At 38.2% G+C, this 24,732-nt stretch overlaps 2 protein-coding genes across 2 annotated transcripts in view; both read left to right on the top strand.

The window, feature by feature from the left end:
• ADAM10 (ADAM metallopeptidase domain 10) overlaps nt 1–24,732 on the top strand; it is a 144,348-nt gene that overhangs the window by 26,764 nt on the left and 92,852 nt on the right. The window contains exon 2 of the mRNA XM_006056746.4: nt 12,378–12,528. Coding sequence (XP_006056808.1) covers nt 12,378–12,528 — 151 coding nt within the window. The remainder of the gene's footprint in view (nt 1–12,377; nt 12,529–24,732) is intronic.
• Nucleotides 1,666–2,603, top strand: LOC123464680 (60S ribosomal protein L6-like). Its single transcript, XM_045162082.1, has one exon. The coding sequence runs from the start codon at nt 1,702–1,704 to the stop codon at nt 2,563–2,565; it is 864 nt and encodes a 287-aa protein (XP_045018017.1). The 5' UTR covers nt 1,666–1,701; the 3' UTR covers nt 2,566–2,603.

The following is a 24,732-nucleotide window of genomic DNA, read 5'->3' as shown; positions in this document are numbered from 1 at the left end:
GTGTTTTCCTGAGTCTTTACATGCATGGTAATTATTGACTGGATGCAGTTCATTTTTGATTTTTACTTTTTTTGTGTTTGATTTTGTCTTGCCTTTAAACATGGTCAGATTTTGTTGTTATACAGTTAAACTACTTGGAATCAGTTGAGTTCTTTGGAGGAAGTGCTTTAAGCTTTGTTAGGGTGGATCCCAAACAGCCTTTAGTCTATGGCTAATTTTGCCCTGTGAATAAGATGATGTTTTCCTGCGGGCTCTACCCAGTGCTCCGTATATTACAAGTCTTTGTTCTCTGGATGGTGGGAATATGAACACTTCCCAGCCCTAACTATATAAACTTTCAAGATTGTTCTGCTTACTTTTTTTGTGGTTTATTTTTCTGGTCTGGGATAGTTGATTCTCACATGATCAGATACAAATTTGCCAAACATGTTAGGGGAACCCTTCTTTAGATCTCTGAGCTCCCTTTCTGTTAGCTTCCTCTTTGGCACTCTGGCCCATGAATTCTAAATGCCTGGCCTCTCTGTCAGCAGGTTCTGTTTGGTTCCTGTACTCTGCATATTGACCTTAAACTGCTTCCAGGTAGTTAAGTTGGGCCAATTGTAGATCTTACCTCATTTGTTTATCCTCCCATGTATTTCATCAGGTTTTCTAAATTTTTATGGTGGTAGGTTAGATTTAGTTCTTCTTCATGATAGTCAGAAGTGGAAACTAATAGCAATTTATGTCCTTTTTCTGTCTCATTGGGAATCACTTCAGTGAAAATTATGCATGTCATTTTACTCCTAAGTACTTCAAAATATATCTCCCCAAATTCAGATTATTTTCCTACTATATAACCACTGTGTTTTTGTATTTAAGAAAATTAACAAGAATTCCTTAATATCATGTAAGTCTGGTTGATTCTGCTTTGTTCCAGATAGTTTCCAGATGTTTTTGTTTCCTTCTCAATTGGGTTTTTTCTCTTTTGCTTTTTCTGTTTTTATTGTTGTTGGTTTTTTTTTTTTTTCATTGTTTTTACTCTGCTAGGTTTTGCCATGTTTGTGGTTGTGAGGCTCTTCTTTGTTCTTTTGTTTTTCCTGTGATATAATGTGGGTAAGTTCTTTTTTCTTTGTCTCTGAGACCAGTGTATTTTTTTCCTTTAAGTCATAGTTTGAGGGACTCATTATTTTCTGTTTTACCTACTTTTTGGCAGATCAGGAATCATGATCATATACAATCTGACAATTCCAGGGTTCTGTTCTCTTGAAATTTTTCAGTATCTTAATAATTGAGATAAAACATAATTTCACAGCGTTTAATTGGGAAAGTTAAAAATGCTACCCAGGTACATACAATTCTGATTTGCAGAAAAGTAGGTAAAACAGAAGAGAGAATTTTTTTAAAAAGTGAATTTTGCAGCTAGGGTCAGCATTAGGAGTTCAGTGTGCTGTGCTTTTCCACTTTCTCATTAGAGTATTCTGTTTATTTCTTTGGTTGCTTGTTTGAAAGATTATACCATTAGGTTATATACCCTGTGTTCTATTAGTTCACTGACCCTCTTGATAATAGGAAAAAAAAAAAATAAACCCTCTGATTTGCAGCATTTCTAACTTCAGTAGTATAAGTACGAGCCACCAACACGTCATTAAACAGAGTTGGGAAGAGAATTGAGCCTGTATCAGTCAGCTTTAACATACACTTGGCTCTTTCCCATCTTGCAAGATGGTGGGTGAAAAGGCTGAGAAACCAGATACTAAGAAAAAACCTGAAGCCAAGAAGGCTGATGCTGGCAAAAAGGCTAAAAAGGTGGAAAAGGTGAAGAAAGTTAAGAAGGGGAAGCCTCACTGCAGCCGAAATCCTGTCCTGGTCAGAGGAATTGGCAGATATTCCCGATCAGCCATGTACTCCAGAAAGGCCTTGTACAAGAGAAAGTATTCAGCAGCTAAATCCAAGGTCGAAAAGAAAAAGAAGGTTCGTGTTCTTGCTACTGTCACAAAACCAGTTGGTGGAGACAAGAATGGTGGTACCCGAGTGGTCAAACTTCGCAAAATGCCTAGGTATTACCCTACTGAAGATGTGCCTCGGAAACAACTGTTGAGTCATGGCAAAAAACCCTTCAGTAAGCATGTGAGGAAGCTGCGTGCCAGCATCACTCCTGGGACCATTCTGATCATCCTCACTGGGCGCCACAGAGGCAAGAGGGTCGTTTTCCTGAAGCAGCTGGGCAGTGGCTTGCTACTTGTGACTGGGCCTCTATCCCTCAATCGAGTTCCTCTGCGTAGAACACACCAGAAATTTGACATTGCCACCTCCACCAAAATCGATATCAGTGGTGTGAAAATCCCAGAACATCTCACTGACACTTACTTCAAGAAGAAGAAGCTGCGTAAACCCAGGCACCAGGAGGGCGAGATCTTCGACACAGAGAGAGAGAAATACGAGATCACAGAGCAGCGCAAGGTTGATCAGAAAGCTGTGGACTCACAAATTCTGCGAAGAATCAAAGCTGTCCCTCAGCTCCAGGGCTACCTCCGCTCCGTGTTTGCTCTCACAAATGGAATTTATCCTCACAAAGTAGTGTTCTGAACTTCTTGCAAAGAACCTAATTAAATAACTTGTCATTTAAATAAAAAAAAAAACAAAAAAAACATACACTTGATTATATCCTTTTCTTATTTGGTTTTAGTTCTTGAGGATTTTTTCTTAGTGTGGGAGGGCTGCTTTATATATATATATATATATATATATATATATATATATATATATATATATATGTAATGTTTTCCCCCATGGTTTCCCCATTTTCATTAAGTATTAGAAGGAGAAATAAGATAATACAGTTTCATTCAATACGTTCCTTTGTTAACTATGCCTAAATACTATTATTTATGTGGGATCTTAGTTCCCCAACCAGAGATTGAACCCAGGCCTTGGCAGTGAAAGTGTCAGAGTCCTAACCCCTGGATTGCCAGGGAATTCCCTCATTTAGTACATTGTGTTCAATAACTTAAAGTATTACCATGATCATGTCATAAATACTGATAGTTAGGCATAGTTAACAAAGGAACATAGGTCTGATAATGAAGCGGACTTGTTAACTGTATGTACCTGGGTAGCATTTTTAACTTTCCCAATTAAATGCTGTGAAATCATGTTTTATCTCAGTTATAAAGATTCTGAAAATCATTACTCAGGTCCTTTTCAAGTGCAAGTAAACATTATGTTGCTTTATAAAATTCCTGTGTGTGGGATAGAGAAAAGATGACTTCCTTTAATGTCTCCCTGAAGTGTTCTATCCATGCAAATAATTGAGCCTTTATGACATGTGCTTCCCTAGAACAGCCACAGTTACTGTTTTATTTTAAGTTATTAAAAGTGGCAAAATACTTTATCTGCACTGTGATTTAAAAAGTCAACTTTTTGGTGCTGAGAAAGGAGTGGGAAAGTAACTTTACAAAGCTAAGATTGTACTGTGGCCACTCAGTCCACTTAAAAGAAATATAACTTAGTGATCCTACTTTGATTTTTTGAAAAATATAATTTATTTTTTGTTGCACTGGGTCTTCGTTGCTGTACATGGGCTTTTCTCTAGTTGTGGTGAGCAGGTGCTACTCTTAGTTGTGGTACACAGGCTACTCGTTGGCAGTGGCTTCTCTTGTAATTGTGGCGTATGGGCTTAGTTACTCGGGGGCATGTGGAATCATCCTGGACCAGAGATCGAACCTCTGTCCCCTGCGTTGGCAGGCAGATTCTTACTGTACCACTAGGGACATTCCCCTACTTTGATTTTTAAAACGGAAGAAACTACCCTAAAGTTCTCTTAGTAAAACTTCCCCATTCTTGATTTTTTTCTTGATGTTTTCTCTTGTGTGGGTTGTTTTTAAAAATCCGTGTATAAATGTAAAGATATTTTTTAGGAATATGGAACATACATTGATACAATGTATGATTCTGTTATTTAGTCCTGATTTTTAAAAGTTCCATATCAGGAGGCTTATTTTCTCTTATACCTTAGCTTCATTATATTTTCTTTGCTAGTTGTAAGGTAGCTTTGAATTCTAGTTTTGGACTACATTTTGGTCACCTCTCTTGAGAACAGTGCATTCTAAAGTATGGTGAAGTGACTCAGTAGTTTAAACTGAGTTGTCTTTTCATGCTACCCTTTCTGCTAAGCAGTTTACTTGCATTTAAGGTATTCACAGTTGCCTTTATTTTACAGATTAAAACAAAACAAAAAAACTCCCTGAGGTTTAAAAAAGTTAAATAGTTACCGGATCATGTAGTCATGGTGAGGAAATGTCAGAATTCAAACTTAGTTCTGTCTTTATTCCTGAATCTGTGGCCTCAATTTGTGTAAATAGGTCTCAAAGATAGTGTGAAAGGAGGAGGAAATGGAAGGGGAGGAGAGGGAAGAGATGGTGATAACTGTGAATAATTTATTGAGCCTTTATTGTATGGTAGGGACTTTGCTCGGAGAAGGCAATGGCACCCCACTCCAGTACTCTTGCCTGGAAAATCCCATGGATGGAGGAGCCTGGTAGGCTGCAGACCATGGGGTCGCTAGAGTCGGACATGACCGAGCGACTTCACTGTCACTTTTCACTTTCATGCATTGGAGAAGGAAATGGCAACCCACTCCAGTGTTCTTGCCTGGAGAATCCCAGGGATGCGGGAGCCGGTGGGCTGCCGTCTCAGGGGTCACACAGAGTCAGACACGACTGAAGAGACTTAGCTAATTGCCACACATGGCTTAAATCATTTGATCATTGTAACAGCCTTAAAAGCAAGGTATTCTGCTGCTGCTACTGCTGCTAAGTCGCTTCAGTCGTGTCCGACTCTGTGCGACCCCATAGACAGCAGCCCACCAGGCTCCCCCGTCCCTGGGACTCTCCAGGCAAGAATACTGGAGTGGATTGCCATTTCCTTCTCCAATGCAGGAAAGTGAAAAGTGAAAGTGAAGTCACTCAGTCGTGTCCGACTCTTAGTGACCCCATGGACTGCAGCCTACCAGGCTCCTCTGTCCATGGGATTTTCCAGGCAAGAGGACTGGAGTGGTGTGCCATTGCCTTCTCCACAAGGTATTCTACTTCTCTCTATTTTAAGGATGGGAAAATGAAGCTGAGTTTTCCATTTGATCAGGAAAACAAGCTAATAAAGGAGAGTAATGGGATTCAAACCCAGGTAATTTTTTTATCCTAACAAAGTATTATGTACCATAAAATTTATGATCTTAAGCATTTCTAGTGTACAGTTCAGTAGTATTAAGTATAGTTACCTTGTTATGCCGTCTCCAGAACTTAAACCCAGATGATTTAAGAGCTTGTATCTTTAACCATGAAGTGACTGGCAGCTGATTGTATAAGCAGAAAATTTAGTGATGAAACATTTAGGCTTTATGCAATCCATTAGGTGAGAAACAATGGTTTTTAAGACACTGGTCTCCAGGTGGTGAATGACATGATCCCCAAGAGAGGGGAAACAAATGAAATAAGACCTTTGGTTGTTCCAGCTTTCTGCTTGGAATGAACTTCCATCTATAAGAGGGAACCTAGGTGGAGACCAGCAAACTTAGAGTTGTGGAGATGGAATTGGACCAAAGCAGCTTGTTTGCAGACAGAATATCACAATGAAGGGTGCTGCATAGGGAGAGAATCCTTGAGATCTGCAGAGGGTTCCTCTGGAGTGTTTGGTAGAGTATTTTTGATCAGTGTACATATGTGGGGAAACTGCCTGAGGCCAGGGAAAGAAACCGTGCCCCATGCTCACATAGTGCCGGAAATAGTGCTTGTTCGTACCTGCCAAACTGGAGAAATGCATGATCTGTGGAGCATTGGATAGAGTACTCAAATATGTCTTGCCCCAGTAGTAGGGGGAAATTAGCCCTACATTGAACACTGCTGCAGACGCATGTAACAAATCATAAAGGGAAGACCCAAAAGGATCAAACTGTTTCCAATAGTTAAAAAATTAAAATACCTTTTAATTTGTCCTATTAACAAAGCCTAAGAATATTTATAAGAATACAAAAAGTGTTCCAGCCATTGCAAGGTGAAATTCACAGCATCTACCATCCATTCAGTGCAAGATTATGAGACATGCAGTGAAGCAGGGAAACACATTCTCTAACGAAAAGAATAAGCAATCAATTGGAACCAACCCATAACTGTCGTGGGCATTAAAATTAGCAGACAAGAACGTTAAAAGACTTGTTATAACTGTATTTCATATGTTAAAAAAGTTAAGTAGAGACATAAAAGATATAAAACAAATGCAAATCTAACTTGTACAGATGAAAACTAACAATGTTTTAGATGGAAAGCATACCGGATGGCATTAACAACAGATTAGACATAGAGAATATTACTGAACTGAAAGACAGCACTAGAAGCTGTTCAAAATGAAACAGAAGAATTTTTGATAAATATGAGAATACCCATCAGTGGGCTCTGGGAAGAATTTGGTGACCTTAATATATTAATAATTGGATTCCTTGGGTAGGTGGGGGTGGGGAGAGTGAAAAAAATTTTGAAGAAATAGTAGTTGAAAAATTATAAAACCCCAGATCCAAGAAGTTTACTGAAACTAAAGCTTAGTAAGTATGAAGAAACCAGAGCACATCATAATTAAATTGTTCAAAACCAGTGTTAAAGAGGAACATCTTAAAAGCACTAGGGAGGGAAAAAACATTACCTTCAGAGGAGCAATGGTAAGGATGACAGATTTCTTGTCAGAAGGAATACAGGTGAAAAGATAGTGGAGCAACATTCAAAAAATACATTAAAAAAACCCAAACCTGTCAGCCTGAAATTCTATGCCCAGTAAAAATATCTTTCAAAAATAAAGATGAAATAAAGACTTTGAGACATCCAATATCTGGAAAAACTTCACCAGCAGAAGCAATGTTAGAGGGAGTTATCCAGGTAGAAGAAAAATGATACCAGATGAAAATATGGATTCACACCAAGGAATGAAGAACCCTGGAAATGAGAAGTAGAGATTTTTTTCTTGTTATTTAAATCTCTTCAAAAGATAATTGTCTCTTTAAACCAAAACATTAACAGTGTATTGTGGACTTCATCAGATATAAGTAAATAAAGTATGTGATGACAGTAGGAGGAGAGGAATGAAAATACAGTAATGTCAGGTTTTTATACCTGAAGTGCTATAAGATCATTTGAAGGTAGAGTAAGTTAAAGATGTTTACTTAAAGCAACCACTAAAATAACCAGAGAGTTTTGGTAATAAGCTAGTGAAGAAATAAAAAGAGAATCATAAAAAAATAATTAATCCTGAGAAAGGAGAAGGAAGCAAAGAACAGATGAGACAAACATAAATAGCAATATGATAGATTTAAACTTAACCACATTAGTAACTACTTTAAATGTAAGTGATCTAAACACCCTAATTAAAAGATTGGACAAAAAAGCAAGACCCAACTCTATGCTGCCTACAGTGAACTTGCATTAAATACATAGGCACAAATAGGCTAAAAGGAAAAGAATGGAAGAGAAAGAGACCATGCTAGTCAAACAACAAAAAAAACTGGGAGTGGCTATATTAATACCAGACAAAGTAGATTTTAGAACATAGACTATTACAAAGAATAAAGAAGATCATCTAAAAATGATAAAGGAGTGAATTAATCCAGAAGGCACAAAATCATTAACATTTATGCACATAATAAAGTGAAAGTGATGTTGCTCAGTCGTGTCCGACTCTTTGCGACACCATGGACACCAGGCTCCTCCGTCCATGGGATTTTTCTAGGCAAGAGTACTGGAGTGGGGTGCCATTTCCTTCTCCAGGGAATCTTCCTGACCCAGGGATCGAACCCAGGTCTCCCGAATTGTAGACAGACACTTTACTGTCTGAGGCACCAGGGAAGTCCTATGCACATAATAATAGAACTTCAAAAATCAATTAAGCAAAGAACTGCCAGGAGAAATAGAAAAAGCCGTAATCATAGACAGATTTCAGTGCCTTTCTGTTAGTAATAGAACAGGTAGGTAGAAAATCATTAAGGATATAGAAGATTAAACAACACTGTAAACCAACTGACCTGGTTGTTGTTTATGTAACACTGTACTCAATATGTGCAGAGGTTGACGTTTCTGGAATACTCATCCATTAACAGTAGAATATACATTCTTTTCAGCTGTGCATGAAACATTTGCAAGGATAGACCACATTCTTGATCATAAAATAAATCTCTATTTAAAAGGATTGTCATACAAAGTATGTTCTCTGGGTAGAGTAGAATTAAATTAGAGGTCAGTAACAGAAAGATAACTGAAAAATTCCTCATATTTATTAATAGAATCTAAATAACAGGCTTCTAAATAGCATATGAATTGTAGAAGAAATTAAAAAGGAAATAAGAAAGTATATTGAAGAGAATGAAAATGGTAACACAGCATAACAGAATCTGTGGGATGCTGCTAAACAGTATTAAGGGGACACTTATAGCACCTGGTTAGTAAGTAGAATAACTGAATACAGAAGTCTTAAATCATTGTTGTTCAGTTGCTCAGTCATGTCTGACTCTTTGAGACCCCATGGACTGCAGCACACCAGGCTTCCCTGTCCTTCACTATCTCCCGGAGCTTGCTCAAACTCATGTCCATTGAGTCGGTGATGCCATCCAACCATCTTGTCCTCTGTCGTCCCCTTCTCCTCCTGCGTTCAGTCTTTCCCAGCATCAGGGTCTTTTCTCATGAGTCAACTCTTCCCATCAGGTGGCCAAAGAATTGGAGCTTCAGCTTGAGAATCAGTCCTTCCAATGAATGAATATTCAAGACTGATTTCCTTTAAGATGAACTGGTTTGACCTCTTTGCAGTCCAGTGGACTCTCAAGAGTCTTGTCTAACACTACAGCTCAAAAGCATCAATTGTTTGGCACTCAGCCTTCTTTATGGTCCAACTCTCACATCCATACATGACTACATGTATACTACCATGACTACATATATACAAACCATAACTTTGACTAGACAGACCTTTGTTGGCATAGTAATGTCTCTGCTTTTTAATACGCTGTCTAGGTTTGTCATAGCTTTTCTTTCAAAGAGCAAGCGTCTTTTAATTTCATGGTTGCAGTCACCATCTGCAGTGATTTTGGAGCCCCCAAAAATAAAGTCTGTCACTGTTTCCATTGTTTCCCCGTCTATTTGCCATGATGTGATAGGACCAGATGCCATGATCTTCATTTTTTTGAATGTTGAGTTTTAAGCCAGCTTTTTCACTCTCTTCCACTTTCATCAAGAGGCTCTTTAGTTCCTCTTTGCTTTCTGCCATAAGGGTGGTGTCATCTGCATATCTGAGGTTATTGATGTTTCTCTCTGCAATCTTGATTCCAGCCTGTGCTTCATCCAGCCTGGCATTTAGCGTGATGTACTCTGCATGTAAGTTAAATAAGCAGGGTGACAGTATAGGGTCTTGACATATGCCTTTCCCAATTTGGAACCAGTCTGTTGTTCCATGTCCAGTTCTAACTGTTGTTACTTCTTGACCTGCATACAGTTTTCACAGGAGGTAGATCAGGTGGTGTGGTATTCCATCTCTTGAAGAATTTTCCACAGTGTTGTGATCCACACAGTCAAAGGCTTTAGTGTAGTCCATGAAACAGAAGTAGATGTTTTTCTGGAATTCTTTTGTGTTTTCAATGATCCAGCGGATGTTAGCAATTTGATCTCTGGTTCCTCTGCCTTTTCGAAATCCAGTTTGAACATCTGGAAGTTCTCGGTTCACATGCTGTTGAAGCCTAGCTTGAAGAATTTTGAGCATTGCTTTGCTAGCGTGTGAGATGAGTGTAACTGTGAAGTAGTTTGAACATTCTTTGGCATTGCCTTTCTTTGGGATGGGAGTGAAAACTTAAATCAATGGTCTTCACTAAAAAAAATAGAGCGATTGTACTTAAAGTAAGTGGAAGGAAAGAAATAGAGATCAAGTTGAAAATTAAAAAATAGGAAGCAGAAAAATAATGAAGGAAAATAAAAGGAAATAAAAGTTGGTTCTTGAGAAGATCAGTCAAATCAATAATTCTTTAGCTATCTTGATTAGGACCCAAAGAGAGAAGATATAGATTACTGATATCTGGAATGAGGGAGGTAACATTACTATAGATTCAGAAGATATTAAAAAGCATAAGGGAATATTATGAACAGCTTTATTTCCATAACTTAAAAAACTTAGGTGAAGTGGACAAATTCTTAGCAAAGGTCACTCAAGGAATAGATAACCAGAATAGCTGTTTATGTATAAAGTTGATGTCATTAATAACCTTTCACAAAGAAAACTCCAGGCTAAGATGGCTTCACTGGTGAATTCTATCAAACATTTAAGGAGGAAATAATACCAGTTCCACATAAATTTGTCCAGAAAATTGAAGAAGAGGTAATACTTTCAAAATGTTTTTTTATATTGATACCAATACTTGACAAAGACAGTCCAAGAAAACTACAGACTAGTGTCTCTCGTGAACATACATAATAAAAATTCTAAACAAAATTTATCAAATCTAACTATTATAAAACACAATATACTATAATCAAGTTGGATTTATTTTGGTAATGCAAGGGTGGTTTAACATTAGAAAATCAACAGTTTTTTAAAAAATTGAAGTATAACTGATTTACAATGTTTTGTTAATTTCAGCTGTACAGCATAGTGATTCAATTATACATATATATATGCAGTCTTTTTAAAAAATTCTTTCCCATGTTTATCATAGGATATTGAGTAGAGTTCCTTATATTATACAGCAGGACCTTGTTTATCTCAGTATATAATGGTTGGCCTCTGCTCCCCTCAGCGCCCACTTAATCCTTTCCCTCCCCTCCCCACCCTTGCAGCCTCAAGTCTGTTCTCTGTGTCTGTGAGTTTGTCCACATATAAGTGGTATCATATGGTATTTGTCTTTCTTTTTCTGACTTAACTTCACCTACTATGATATTCTATAGTTCTATCCATGTTGCTCCAAATGGCATTATTTTGCTCTCTTTTATAGCTAAGTCACATTCCATTGTATATACGTACCACAGCTTTATTCATTTATCTGTTGAGGGACATTTAAGTTGTTTCCATGTCCGTGTTCACTATTGTGAATAGTGCTGCTGTGAATATAGGTGCGCATGTATATTCCTGAATTATAGTTTTGTACAGATATATGTCCAGGAGTAAGATTGCTGGATCATATGGAAATTCTAGTTTTAGTTTTTGAGGAATCTCCATACTATTCTCCGTTTCTGCTACATCAACTAACATTCCTACCGACAGTGTAGGCGAGTTACCTCTTCTTTAGCGTTTGTTATTTGTAGACCTTAAAAATTTTTTTACATATTATTTGTTTTTGGTTTCACTTGGTATTCTCTGCCTCATGTGGGTTTTTTCTAGTGGTGGGGAAGTGGGGGCTGCCCTTTGTTGTGATACCAGGGCTTCTCATTGCTGTGACTTGTCTTGTTAGCACAGGCTCTAGGATATGCGGGCTCAGTAGCCGTGGCTCGGGGGCCCTAGAACACGGGCTCAGTAGCTGTGTTACACAGGCTTAGTTGCTCTGCAGCATGTGGAGTCTTCCCAGACCGAGGATCAAAGTTGTATCCCCTGCATTGGCAGGCAGATTCTTTACCTGCTGAGCCATCAGGGAAGTCCCAATAATTAGTGATGTTGAACATCTTTCCATGTGTCTGTTGGCCATCTGTACGTCTTTGGAGAAATGTCTGTTTAGTTCTTCTGCCCATGAGAATAAGTCAGTTTGATTTCACATATTAATAAACTAAAAAGAAAAAAATAGTCATCTTTAAAAAAAAATTATTTACTTATTTTTATTGCAATATAGTTGATTTACAATGTTGTGTTAGTTTCAGGTGTATGTCAAAGTGATTCATTTATTCATAAATATATGTATATATATTTCAAATTCTTTTCCCATATAGGAATAGTTCCTAGTGCTATAGAGTAGGTCTTTATTGATTATCTATTATAATCATCTTAATAGATGTAGACAAAGATCAACATCTCTTCCTGGTAGTTTTTATCAGCAAAGTATAAAACTTCCTCAGCTTGATTAAGGACATCCTAGACAAACCTATGGCTAACATCAAACCTTGTGTGTGGTTAAAATTCCCATTATAATAAGCTTTTAGGGACTTTCCTGGTGATCCAGTGGTCAAGACTCTGCTTCCACTTGCAGGAAGCACGGGGTTGATCCCTGATCAGGAAACTAGGATCCTATATGCTGTATGATGTGACCACAAACAAACAAACAAAAATTAACAACTGTTTATGAAAATAAAGTATTAAGATTGGTGAAACAGTTGTTTAATACAGAATAATTGTGAAATCATTTTAGAACTAGAATAAACCATAAGAAGATATTAATTCAAACTGTTTATTTTTTGTAGGTCAGTATGGAAATCCTTTAAATAAATACATTAGACATTATGAAGGATTATCATATGATGTGGATTCATTACACCAAAAACACCAGCGTGCCAAAAGAGCAGTCTCACATGAGGACCAGTTTTTACGGCTAGATTTTCATGCTCATGGAAGGTAAGTAAATTTATTGCTGATTATGTCTGAAGTTCCAGTGTATTCAGTGTATGTTAAGAGAGGAAATTTATACCTTTCATTTTCCTTCTCTAATGGAAAGGTCCCCATTTGTAAATTCAACCTACACTGGAATTTGGTGTGTACATTAGAAATTGTTTTCTTTTAAAACAGATTGGCCTTTTTATATTGTTAAGGAAACAATCACATTTAAATGTTTTTAAGTTCATGACTCAGATCCTCAGTTGTATTATTAGAGGATATGTCTTTAAAGAAGAGTCTGTGTTTGTGATTTCCAACTATTTTTTATGTGTTTTATGGCCTATATGTCTATTCCGTGGTGCCAACAGTGAAGGTAGCTGGTTGTAGGCCATTGAATGTCATTTAATTTCTCATTAACTCAATTTTATCAGCTCTAAAATGACAACTTGTAGACAGATGACCTACTGTACTGCTTAATTCTCAGTATTGTTAAGGAATAAAGAGCAAGGGAGCCAAGGGAGAGAGGTAAAAATCACAATTATTTAGTGCTGTTGTGTTCCACGTACAAGGACATGGATGCTTTATATGTATTTTCTTATTTACTCTCTCAACATCCAAACAAGGTAAATCATTTTATATCCAAGGAAACTTAAGACTCAGAGAAAATAGCTTCTTTAAAGTTATGTAGGACAGGGAGGCCTGTGCTGTGATTCACAGGGTCGCAAAGAGTGGGACACGACTGAGCGACTGAACTGAACTGAACTGAACTGAAAGTTATGTAGCACAGGGACCCAGCAACTACAATCCCGTGTGCTGTATAGTGCGGCCAAAAGAAAAGTTAATAGCACAGATTTGACCCAGATCTGGCTGACTCAAAACCCTGTATTTTTTTCTTTGTTCAGTTCAGTTCAATCGCTCAGTCGTGTCCCACTCTTTGCGATCCCATGAACTGCAGCACGCCAGGCCTCCCTGTCCATCACCAACTCCCGGAGTTTACCCAAACTCATGTCCATCGAGTCGGTGATGCCATCTAACCATCTCATCCTCTCGTCCCTTCTCCTCCTGCCTTCAATCTTTCCCAACATCAGGGTCTTTTAAATGAGTCCGGTCTTCGCATCAGGTAGCCAAAATACTGGAGTATCAGTTTCAACATCAGTCCTTCCAGTGAACACCCAGGACTGATCTCCTTTAGGATGGACTGGTTGGATCTTCTTGCAGTGCAAGAGGCTCTCAAGAGTCTTCTCCAACACCACATTTCAAATGCATCAATTCTTCAGTGCTCAGCTTTCCTTATAGTCCAACTCTCACATCCATACATGACCACTGGAAAAACCATAGCCTTGACTACATGGAACTTTGTTGACAAAGTAATGTCTCTGCTTTTTAATATGCTGTCTATGTTGGTCATAACTTTCCTTCCAAGGAGTAAGCGTCTTTTAATTTCATGGCTGCAGTCACCATCTGCAGTGATTTTGGAGCCCCCAAAAATAAAGTCTGACACTGTTTGCACTGTTTCCCCATGTATTTGCCATGAAGTGATGGGACCAGATGCCATAATCTCAGTTTTCTGAATATTGAGCCTTAAGCCAACTTTTTCACTCTCCTCTTTCAGTTTCATCAACAGGCTCTTTAGTTCTTCATCACTTTCTGCCATAAGGGTGGTGTCATCTGCATATCTGAGGTGATTGATATTTCTCCCGGCAATCTTAATTGCAGCTTGTGCTTCTTCCAGCCCAGTGTTTCTACTGATGTATTCTGCATATAAGTTAAATAAGCAGGGTGACAGTATACAGCCTTGACAGGAGTACCTGAGTACTTTTTGTATCTAAATACAAAATCTTTAAGTATTCTTTGGCAGACACTCTGCTTTGCCCACTATAATGAATAAACCTGTTCCTTTTGTACTTTTTCTACAGGTGTGACCCTGATTTATTATTCACCTCCTAATAGGTTTCCCAGCTTCCATTTCATTTATCCTTAAAACTATTCTAAGTACTGCTACAAGATGACTTTTCCTTAAATGCTTCCTTTTTCATGTCAGCTCACTGCTCTAGAGTCTTTAATTAATGATTGTTAGCCAGATTTCCTAGCTTGGTTATCAAGATTCTTTGTTCAGTTCAGTTCAGTTTAGTTTAGTCCAACTCTTCATGACCCCATGGACTACACCACACCAGGCTTCCCTGTCCATCACCGACTCCTGGAGTTTAACAGTCTCATCTCTACTGAGTCGGTGATGCCATCCAGCCATCTCATCCTCTGTTGTCCCCTTCTCCTCCTGCCTTCAATCTTTCCCATCATCAGGGTCTTTTCAAATGAGTCCGCTCTTCGCATCAGGTGGCCAAAGTACTGGAGTTTCAGCTGCAACATCAATCCTTCCAATGAGCACTAAGGACTGATCTCCTTCAGAGTGGACTGGTTGGATCTCCTTGCAGTCCCAGGGACTCTCAAGAGTCTTTTCCAACACCACAGTTCAAAAGCATCAATTCTTCAGCGCTCAGCTTTCTTTATAGTTCAACTCTCACATCCATACATGACTACTGGAAAAACAACCAATAGCCTTGAGGAGACAGACCTTAGTTGGCAAAGTAATGTCTCTGCTTTTTAATATGCTGTCTAGGTTGGTCATAACTTTCCTTCCTAAAGGAAGGAAACTAAACTAAACTAAACTGGAGTGAACTGAACAAAGAATCTTGATAACCAAGCTAGGAAATCTGGCTAACAATCATTAATTAAAGACTCTAGAGCAGTGAGCTGACATGAAAAAGGAAGCATTTAAGGAAAAGTCATCTTGTAGCAGTACTTAGAATAGTTTTAAGGATAAATGAAATGGAAGCTGGGAAACCTATTAGGAGGTGAATAATAAATCAGGGTCACACCTGTAGAAGGAGTAAGCATCTTTGAATTTCATGGCTGCAGTCACCATTGCAGTGATTTTGGAGCCTCCCAAAATAAAGTCTTTCACTGTTTCCATGGTTTCCCCATGCATATGCCATGAAGTGATGGGACTGGATGCCATGATCTTAAGTTTTCTGAATGTTCAGCTTTAAGCCAACTTTTTCACTCTCCTCTTTCACTTTCATCGAGAGGCTCCTTAGTTCTTCTTCACTTTCTGCTGTAAGGGTGGTGTCATCTGCATATCTGAGGTGATTGATATTTCTCACGGCAATCTTGATTCCAGCTTGTGCTTCCTCCAGCCCAGCGTTTCTCATGATGTATACTCTGCATATAAGTTAAATAAGCAGGGTGACAATATACAGCCTTGACACACTCCTTTTCCTGTTTGAAACCAGTCTGTTGTTCCATGTCCAGTTCTATTTCTTCCTGACCAGCATACAGGTTCCTCAAGAGGCAGGTCAGGTGGTCTGGTATGCCCATCTCTTTCAGAATTTTCCACAGTTGATTGTGATCCACACAGTCAAAGGCTTTGGTATAGTCAATAAAGCAGAAATAGATGTTTTTCTGGAACTCTCTTGCTTTTTCGATGATCCAGTGGATGTTGGCAATTTGGTCTGTGGTTCCTCTGCCTTTTCTAACCCAGCTTGAACATCTGGAAATTCATGGTTCATGTATTGCTGAAGCCTGGCTTGGGGAATTTTGAGCATTACTTTTCTAGCGTGTGAGATGAGTGCAATTGTGTGGTAGTTTGAGCATTCTTTGGCATTGCCCTTCTTTGGGATTGGAATGAAAACTGACCTTTTCCAGTCCTTTGACCACTGCTGAGTTTTCCAGATTTGCTGGCATATTGAGTGCACACTTTGACAGCACCACCTTTCAGGATTTGAACTAGCTCATTTGGAATTCCATCGCCTCCACATGCTTTGTTTGTAGTGATGCTTTCTAAGGCCCACTTGACTTCACATTCCAGGATGTCTGGCTCTAGGTGAGTGATCACACCACCGTGATTATCTTGGTCATTAAGATCTTTTTTGTACAGTTCTGTATATTCTTGCCACCTCTTCTCTTAATGTCTTCTGCTTGTGTTCAGTCCATACCATTTCTGTCCTTTATTGAGCCCATCTTTGCATGAAATGTTCCCTTGGTATCTCTAATTTTCTTGAAGAGATCTCTGGTCTTTCCCATTTTATTGTTTTCCTGTACTTCTTTGCACTGATCACTGAGGAAGGCTTTCTTATCTCTCCTTGCTGTTCTTTGGAACTCTGCATTCAGATGGGTGTATCTTGGTATATCTTTCCTTTTCTCCTTCGCTTTTTGATTCTCTTATTTTTACAGCTATTTGTAAGGCCTCCTCAGACAGCCATTTTGCCTTTTTGCATTTCTTTTCCATGGGGATGGTCTTGATCCCTGTCTCCTGTATAACGTCACAAACCTCTGTCCATAGTTTATCAGGCACTGTGTCTATTAGATCTGTTCCCTTAAATCTACTTCTCACTTCCACTGTATAATCGTAAGGGATTTGATTTTGGTCATACCTGAATGGTCTAGTGGTTTTCCCTACTTTCTTCAATTTAAGTCTGAATTTGGCAATAAGAAGTTCATGATCTGAGCCACAGTCAACTCCCGGTCTTGTTTTCACTGACTGTATAGAGCTTCTCCATCTTTGGCTGCAAAGAATATAATCAATCTGATTTTGGTGTTGACCATCTGGTGATGTCCATGTGTAGAGTGTTCTCTTGTGTTGTTGGAAGAGGATGCTTGGTATGACCAGTGCGTTCTGTTGGCAAAACTCTATTAGCCTTTACCGTGCTTCATTCTGTACTCCATGGCCAAATTTGCCTGTTACTCCAGGTGTTTCTTGACTTCCTACTTTTGCATTCCAGTCCCCTATAATGAAAAGGACTTTTTTTTGGGGTGTTAGTTCTAAAAGGTCTTGTAGGTCTTCATAGAACTGTTCAACTTCAGCTTCTTCAGCATTACTGATCAGGGCATAGACTTGGATTACCGTGATACTGAATGGTTTGCCTTGAAAATGAACAGAGATCATTCTGTCGTTTCGGAGAGTGCATCCAGGTACTGCATTTTGGACTCTTTTGTTGACTATGATGGCTACTCCATTTCATCGAAGAGATTCTTGCTCACAGTAGTAGATATGATGGTCATCTGAGTTAAATTCACCCATTCCAGTCCATTTTAGTTTGCTGATTCCTAAAATGTTGACATTCACTATCGCCATCTCCTGTTTGACTGCTTCCAATTTGCCTTGATTCATGGACCTAACATTCCAGGTTCCTATGCAGTGTTGCTCTTTATAGCATCGGACCTTGTTTCTATCCCCAGTCACATCCACAACTGGGTGTTGTTTTTGCTTTGGCTCTGTCACTTCATTCTTTCTGGAGTTATTTCTCCACTTATCTCCAGTAGCATATTGGGCACCTACCAACCTGGGGAGTTCATCTTTCAGTGTGCCCTTTCATACTGTTCATGGAGCTCTCAAGGCAAGAATTCTGAAGTGGTTTGCCATTCTCTTCTCCAGTGGACCACATTTGTCAGACCTCTCCACCAAGACCCGTCTGTCTTTGTCAATTAACGCAATGATTCTTTGTAAAGTAATTCAACTCAATTCTAAACTTATTTTGTTCTACTTCCCAAAATCAAGTGTCTGTTTCATTCAGAGTGAGCTTCTCATTGCTGAGTATATCATGTATAGGTTTGTTCCCTGTGTTATTTATCTTAAATAAATTCTGATCATCTTTTAATGCACAATTCAAGTTCTGCTTCTCTCAAGCTTTATTTATACCTTACTCTGAACTTCTAAATTACTTATCTGTTCCATTCACATTTGATTCGGTATCTCTTCATGTGTTTATTTTTCTGTAACTGTTTTCTTCATCACAGGCAAAATACCTGCTACTATTTAGTATGTCCACTATTTGCCCTTATATTACAGGTACTCAAGAAAGATTTTAATGGATAGAAAAATAAGATTATAAAAAATGCTGTGATACTTAAAGTATTTTACAAATGGTAATAAATGGTTTACTTAATTTCCATATTACAAAGCAATGATCATTATAGAAAAAAGGACTTTCAAGTTACATGTCTACTTTCATTTCAAGGAGAAAAAAGTTCATTTTAGGATCTGAGCTTCGAGATAAAAATTTTGATTATGGCAATTCATATAAATTTTTATGACCCTTAACCTCGGAGAAAATTTTAATTACCCATTCTTATTGGTACCATGAAATAATAAGTGGTCATTAATCCTTCCTGTTTTTAGTGGCTATCTCAAAATAAATTTAATGCTATATTGCAAATATGTTGTGACTGCCAAAAGGAAAAGTAGAGATTCTAGGTGCCTTTGGTTTGTATGTCACAGTTCTATTACATTGCTAGATTTTTATTAGCTCCATGATATAGTTCATATTGATATATGCAAAACCAAATCTTAGATCCTTCTGTTTTTTTTTAATTTGTGTTAGAGTAACTGAGAGGGAGTGTGCGCGTACATGCTGTTATTTAGTTATCCTAATAGAAGCTGCAAGATGAATGTCAGTCGTTGCATAAGAATAAAAGTGATATGGTGCTTTACAGATAGAATGCTGTTGGTGTTCATAGAAGAGAGAACTGACTGAGGCAGTCAGAAAGAGCCCAGATCCAAGGAACCTCATTGTGTGTATAAGTGGTTATCTTAGGTGCTTTCAACAGACATCTAGTAGATTATATACATGAACTGTATTTTCTACAATAGATACAAATTGAGAAATTTGATTTTTTTGGTCTGAATTATTATACTTGTATAGCCACAGTGTCTCAGAGCTTGTGCCCTTAAACATGGTTATTGCTACTACCTTCTAACATACTTTAGTTAAAAATGTGATGACCTGATAGTTTTCTCTTTTTCCTTGAAATAGACCTGTAAAAATGACCTCGATTAGTATACTTACAGATTTTCTACTAAATCTCTTCTCCTACCCTACCATATGCAGAATGTTAGTTTGGGGTATAAGCAGAGCTTCTTAGGAGTGTGGGTATGTGAGTATGTGTGCATATGTTTCAGTATTTAAGTTATTCTTTGTTCTGTTTGTTTTCATGCCTAGGCACACGAACACACTTCTTTCAACCTGTCTTCCAAGTTTCCTCAAAAAGAAAGGGCATACCCATGGCTAATTCATGTCAATGTATGGCAAAAATCACTGTAATATTGTAAAGTAATTAGCCTCCAATTAAAATAAATTAATTAAAAAATAAAAAAGAAACTTGTTCAAAGTTAAAAAAAAAAAAAAGGGTGTACCATACCCCAGGTTTACAAATATCACTGAAGAAATGTCAAGGTTCTTTAAGCCTAAAGGCCATTTTTGACAATTCTATGAAAAAGCATTTCCCTTTTCTTCCCCCTTGCAGTTTTATTGAGATTTAATTGACATGGGGGCTTCTCTGGTGGCTCAGTGAGAATTTGCTTGCAGTGCAGGAGATGTGGATTTGATCCCTGGGTCAGGAAGATCCCCTGGAGGAAGGCATAGCAATCCACTACAGGATTCGTGCCTGGAGAATCCCATGGACAGAGGAGCTTGGTGGGCTATGGTCCACAGGGTTGTAGAGTTGGACGTGACTGAAGCGACTGAGTATACACACACGCACTGTATAAATTTAAGGTGTATAGCATAATAGTTTGACTCATATACATCATGAAATTTCAGTTTTTCGTGTGTGTGTGTGTGTGTGTGTATTTTTTGTACTAGATAGAGAAAGGAGGATTGTGGTAATTTGGAGACTGATTGGTGTTCCCCTGTCACCTGACATGTGTTGTCTAGTGATTTCTTTTGAGCCTTAGTTTGCTCATTAGTAAAACCTTGATGTTTGGATGAGATACTGTTTAAGGCTTATTCTGCTTTAAAATTCTACAAAATATATTAGTAACACCAAAGTAACTGAATTAAAAAAAAAACCAAAAAGCTCAAACACTATCTAGTCTGTAATAATTGCTCTCATCTCACACGCTAGAAAAGTAATGCTCAAAATTCTCTAAGCCAGGCTTCAGCAATATGTGAACCATGAACTTCCAGATGTTCAAGCTGGGTTTAGAAAAGGCAGAGGAACCAGAGATCAAATTGCCAACATCCAATGGATCATCAAAAAAGCAAGAGAGTTCCAGAAAAACATCTATTTCTGCTTTATTGACTATGCCAAAGCCTTTGACTGTGTGAATCACAATAAACTGTGGAAAATTCTGAAAGAGATGGGCATACCAGACCACCAGACCTGTCTCTTGAGAAATCTGTATCCTGGTCAGGAAGCAATAGTTAGAACTGGACATGGAACAACAGACTGGTTCCAAACAGGAAAAGGAGTATGTCAAGGCTGTATATTGTCACCCTGCTTATTTAACTTATATGCAGATTATACATCATGAGAAATGCTGGGCTGGAAGAAGCACAAGCTGGAATCAAGATTGCCAGGAAAACTATCAATCACCTCAGATGTGCAGATGACACCTCCCTTATGACAGAAAGTGAAGAAGAACTAAAGAGCCTCTTGATGAAAGTGAAAGAGGAGAGTGAAAAAGTTGGCTTAAAGCTCAACATTCAGAAAAGTAAGATTATGGCATCCGGTCCCATCACTTCATGGCAAATGCTTGGGAAAACTGTGGAAACAGTGTCAGACTTTATTATTTTGGGCTCCAAAATCATTGTAGATAGTGATTGCAGCCATGAAATTAAAAGACGCTTACTCCTTGGAAGGAAAGTTATGACCAACCTAGACAGCATATTTAAAAGCAGAGACATTACTTTGTCAACAAAGTTCCATGTAGTCAAGGCTATGGTTTTTCCAGTGGTCATGTATGGATGTGAGAGTTGGACTATAAGGAAAGCTGAGCACTGAAGAATTGATGCATTTGAAATGTGGTGTTGGAGAAGACTCTTGAGAGCCCCTTGCACTACAAGAAGATCCAACCAGTCCATCCTAAAGGAGATCAGTCCTTAGTGTTCATTGGAAGGATTGATGTTGAAGCTGAAAGTCCAAATCTTTGGCCACCTGATGCAAGAACTAACTCGTTTGAAAAGACCCTGGTGTTGGGAAAGATTGAAGGCAGGAGGACAAGGGGACGACAAGAGGATGAGATGGCTGGATGGCATCACCTACTCAATGGAGATGAATCTGGTTAAACTCCAGGGGTTGGTGATGGACAGGGAGGCCTGGTCTGCTGCGGTCCATGGGCTTGCAAAGAGCCAGACACTATTGAGCGACTGAACTGAACTGAGTCTGTAATAAACTATTTTTTGGCTCTTTGTTTAATTTTTTAGGTACATAATCAATAAATCAAAACTTGTTTCTATCTAATATACGTTTTGCATATAATATAAAAGATATCAAAATTTTATCTAATTGTAGTGAACTGTGAACTTCCTGATGTTCAAGCTGGTTTTAGAAAAGGCAGAGGAACCAGAGGTCAAATTGCCAACATCCAGTGGATCATCAGAAAAGCAAGAGTTCCAGAAAAACATCTATTTCTGCTTTATTGACTATGCCAAAGCCTTTGACTGTGTGGATCACAATAAACTGTGGGAAATTCTGAAAGAGATGGGAATACCAGACCATCTGATCTGCCTCTTGAGAAATTTGTATGCAGGTCAGGAAGCAACAGTTAGAACTGGACATGGAAGAACAGACTGGTTCCAAATAGGAAAAGGAGTTCATCAAGGCTGTATATTGTCACCCTGTTTATTTAATTTATATGCAGAGTACATCATGAGAAACGCTGGACTGGAAGAAACACATGCTGGAATCAAGATTGCCGGGAGAAATATCAATCACCTCAGATATGCAGATGAAACCACCCTTATGGCAGAAAGTGAAGAGGAACTTAAAAGCCTCTTGATGAAAGTGAAAGAGGAGAGTGAAAAAGTTGGCTTAAAGCTCAACATTCAAAAAACGAAGATCATGGCATCTGGTCCGACCGCTTCATGGGAAACAGATGGGGAAACAGTAGAAATAGTGTCAGACTTTATTTTTCTGGGCTCCAAAATCACTGCAGATGGTGACTGCAGCCATGAAATTAAAAGACGCTTACTCCTTGGAAGGAAAGTTATGACCAACCTAGATAGCATGTTCAAAAGCAGAGACATTACTTTGCCAACAAAGGTCCGTCTAGTCAAGGCTATGGTTTTTCCAGTAGTCATGTATGGATGTGAGAGTTGGACTGTGAAGAAGGCTGAGCGCCGAAGAATTGATGCTTTTGAACTGTGGTGTTGGAGAAGACTCTTGAGAGTCCCTTGGACTGCAAGGAGATCCAACCAGTGCATGCTGAAGGAGATCAGCCCTGGGATTTCTTTGGAAGGAATGATGCTAAAGCTGAAACTCCAATACTTTGGCCATCTCATGTGAAGAGTTGACTCATTGGAAAAGACGGTGATGCTGGGAGAGATTGGGGGCAGGAGGAGAAGGGGACGACAGAGGATTAGATGGCTTGATGGCATCACTGACTCGATGGATGGGAGTTTGAGTGAACTCTGGGAGTTGGTGATGGACAGGGAGGCCTGGTGTGCTGCGATTCATGGGGTTGCAAAGAGTCAGACACAACTGAGCAACTGATCTGATCCGATATGAGTATAATATTTTAGAGTACTTATATACTCTAAAACCAATAGTTTTTTCTGGTTTTGACAATATAATTATTCCTGTAGCCTCAATTGTACATTTCCAAGCTGCTAAAAATAAATGGTCTGATACTTCATTTGAAATTTTCTTTGCAGTTTGTGACTTAGGTTCTCACAACCTCTGATATATAAGGATGTCAAGAATGTGGTCCAGGTAACTTGTAAAAGGCATAGATATTCTCCAAGACTGGAGTTGGGTTAGTCAGGTAGCATCTTAGACTTGATCTTTGACATATCATGAGTAGGGTAATAGAAACCCAGGACCCTTTTAACTCTGTAGACAAACCAGCACACCTGAAGAGATAAGAATCTAGACAGTAGAAATGGATGCCAACTCATGAGAAACAGGATAAATTTGAGTTACGTAAAAATGCTGTTGTTATGGATATGGAAAAACAGAATTTTGAAAGGTTTTAAATTTAATCTATTAAAATCTATTCCACTTAAATCTCTTCCAACAAAATTTGAGCAAGTTAGAGCAAAAGTTTTGAAGGGAAAATGGTACTTCTTTGGACCTAACTTTACGTCAGGTGCAGTGCCTTTTGGCACAGACTTCATTTCATACCACTGTGTCTCTGCAGTGGGTTTTCTAAGATATCCTGTTCTTTATGCTTACACAGATAGTAAAAGCCTAACAAATATATTTTTTTTAAAACTGTGAAGGCTACACTGGCTACTTGAGTTACTTACTAAAATAAGAGTAGGAAGAGCTTAGTTGTGTTCATGTAATTTTGTGTTGAAGAAGTTAAATTGAGAGCTGATGATTGCTCTGAACTTAGCTTCTTAGATAAGATTTTAACATGAAGCATTTTTATTTTACATGTTTTTAAGCACTAAGTAGGATTTATATAAAAGAGAAGATGAATTTTTTAAAAAACTTAAACTGAGCTTCCTTTCTTTTTGAAAAAGGAATGGAAATAAGAGTGTAAAAGTGTTTTTCTGACTATTTTCAATTCTTTGGAAAGTTGATCTAAAACAGGCTTGTATCTGATAGCATATTGAATGTCAGAGTTTCTAGAGTCAGTGACCTAGACACGTAAATGTCAGAAATTAAGTATATGCCTAGTAGGAAAGCCCATCCATCATTCTTCAATTATAATCCTCAGTTTTAAGTTATATTTCACACTAAAATGTTGGATTTGCAGTGTGCTCTTTTTGTGAAATAAGCTCCCCAACTCAGACTAAATTCAGATTCATAGGCAGCTTTGTTTTTTCTGTTCTTTAAGTGACTAAGCCCTCTCTAAGTTGTTGTGCTGTCTCTTAAAAGTATAGCAAGGATTTTGTATGACTAATGTTTATCCGATTTCACTATACCTGATTAATATAACCGTGTTGAATGGATATGTTTAGTTTATTGGTAATATTATGCCTGCTTGGTTGTTTTATTAAGCATCAGTGAAATCTTGTAAGTAATGTAATATTTTAAAACATTAAATAGGTTTTAAAAATCTTTGATAATCACATATACACTTCCTATTTGAAGTAGCTCTGGACACCAAGATTCCTCACTTGGTTGTATTATAACCTCTTCAACTTTTTTTCTGCTTTTTAGATGGACATGTATTTCTGATACTTGTTCGTAGGGATAAACTTGAATTGCTGTGTGCATCTCTGAAATTTTCTTAAGTCCTAGTCACTTTGTACTGCTAAGTCACTTCAGTCGTGTCCGACT

Source organism: Bubalus bubalis, chromosome 11 (assembly GCF_019923935.1).
Source record: "Bubalus bubalis isolate 160015118507 breed Murrah chromosome 11, NDDB_SH_1, whole genome shotgun sequence".
In the NCBI taxonomy this organism is placed as follows: Eukaryota; Metazoa; Chordata; class Mammalia; order Artiodactyla; family Bovidae; genus Bubalus; species Bubalus bubalis.
Note: the sequence above shows the minus strand (reverse complement) of the source record. Positions and strands in the feature narration are given on the sequence as shown.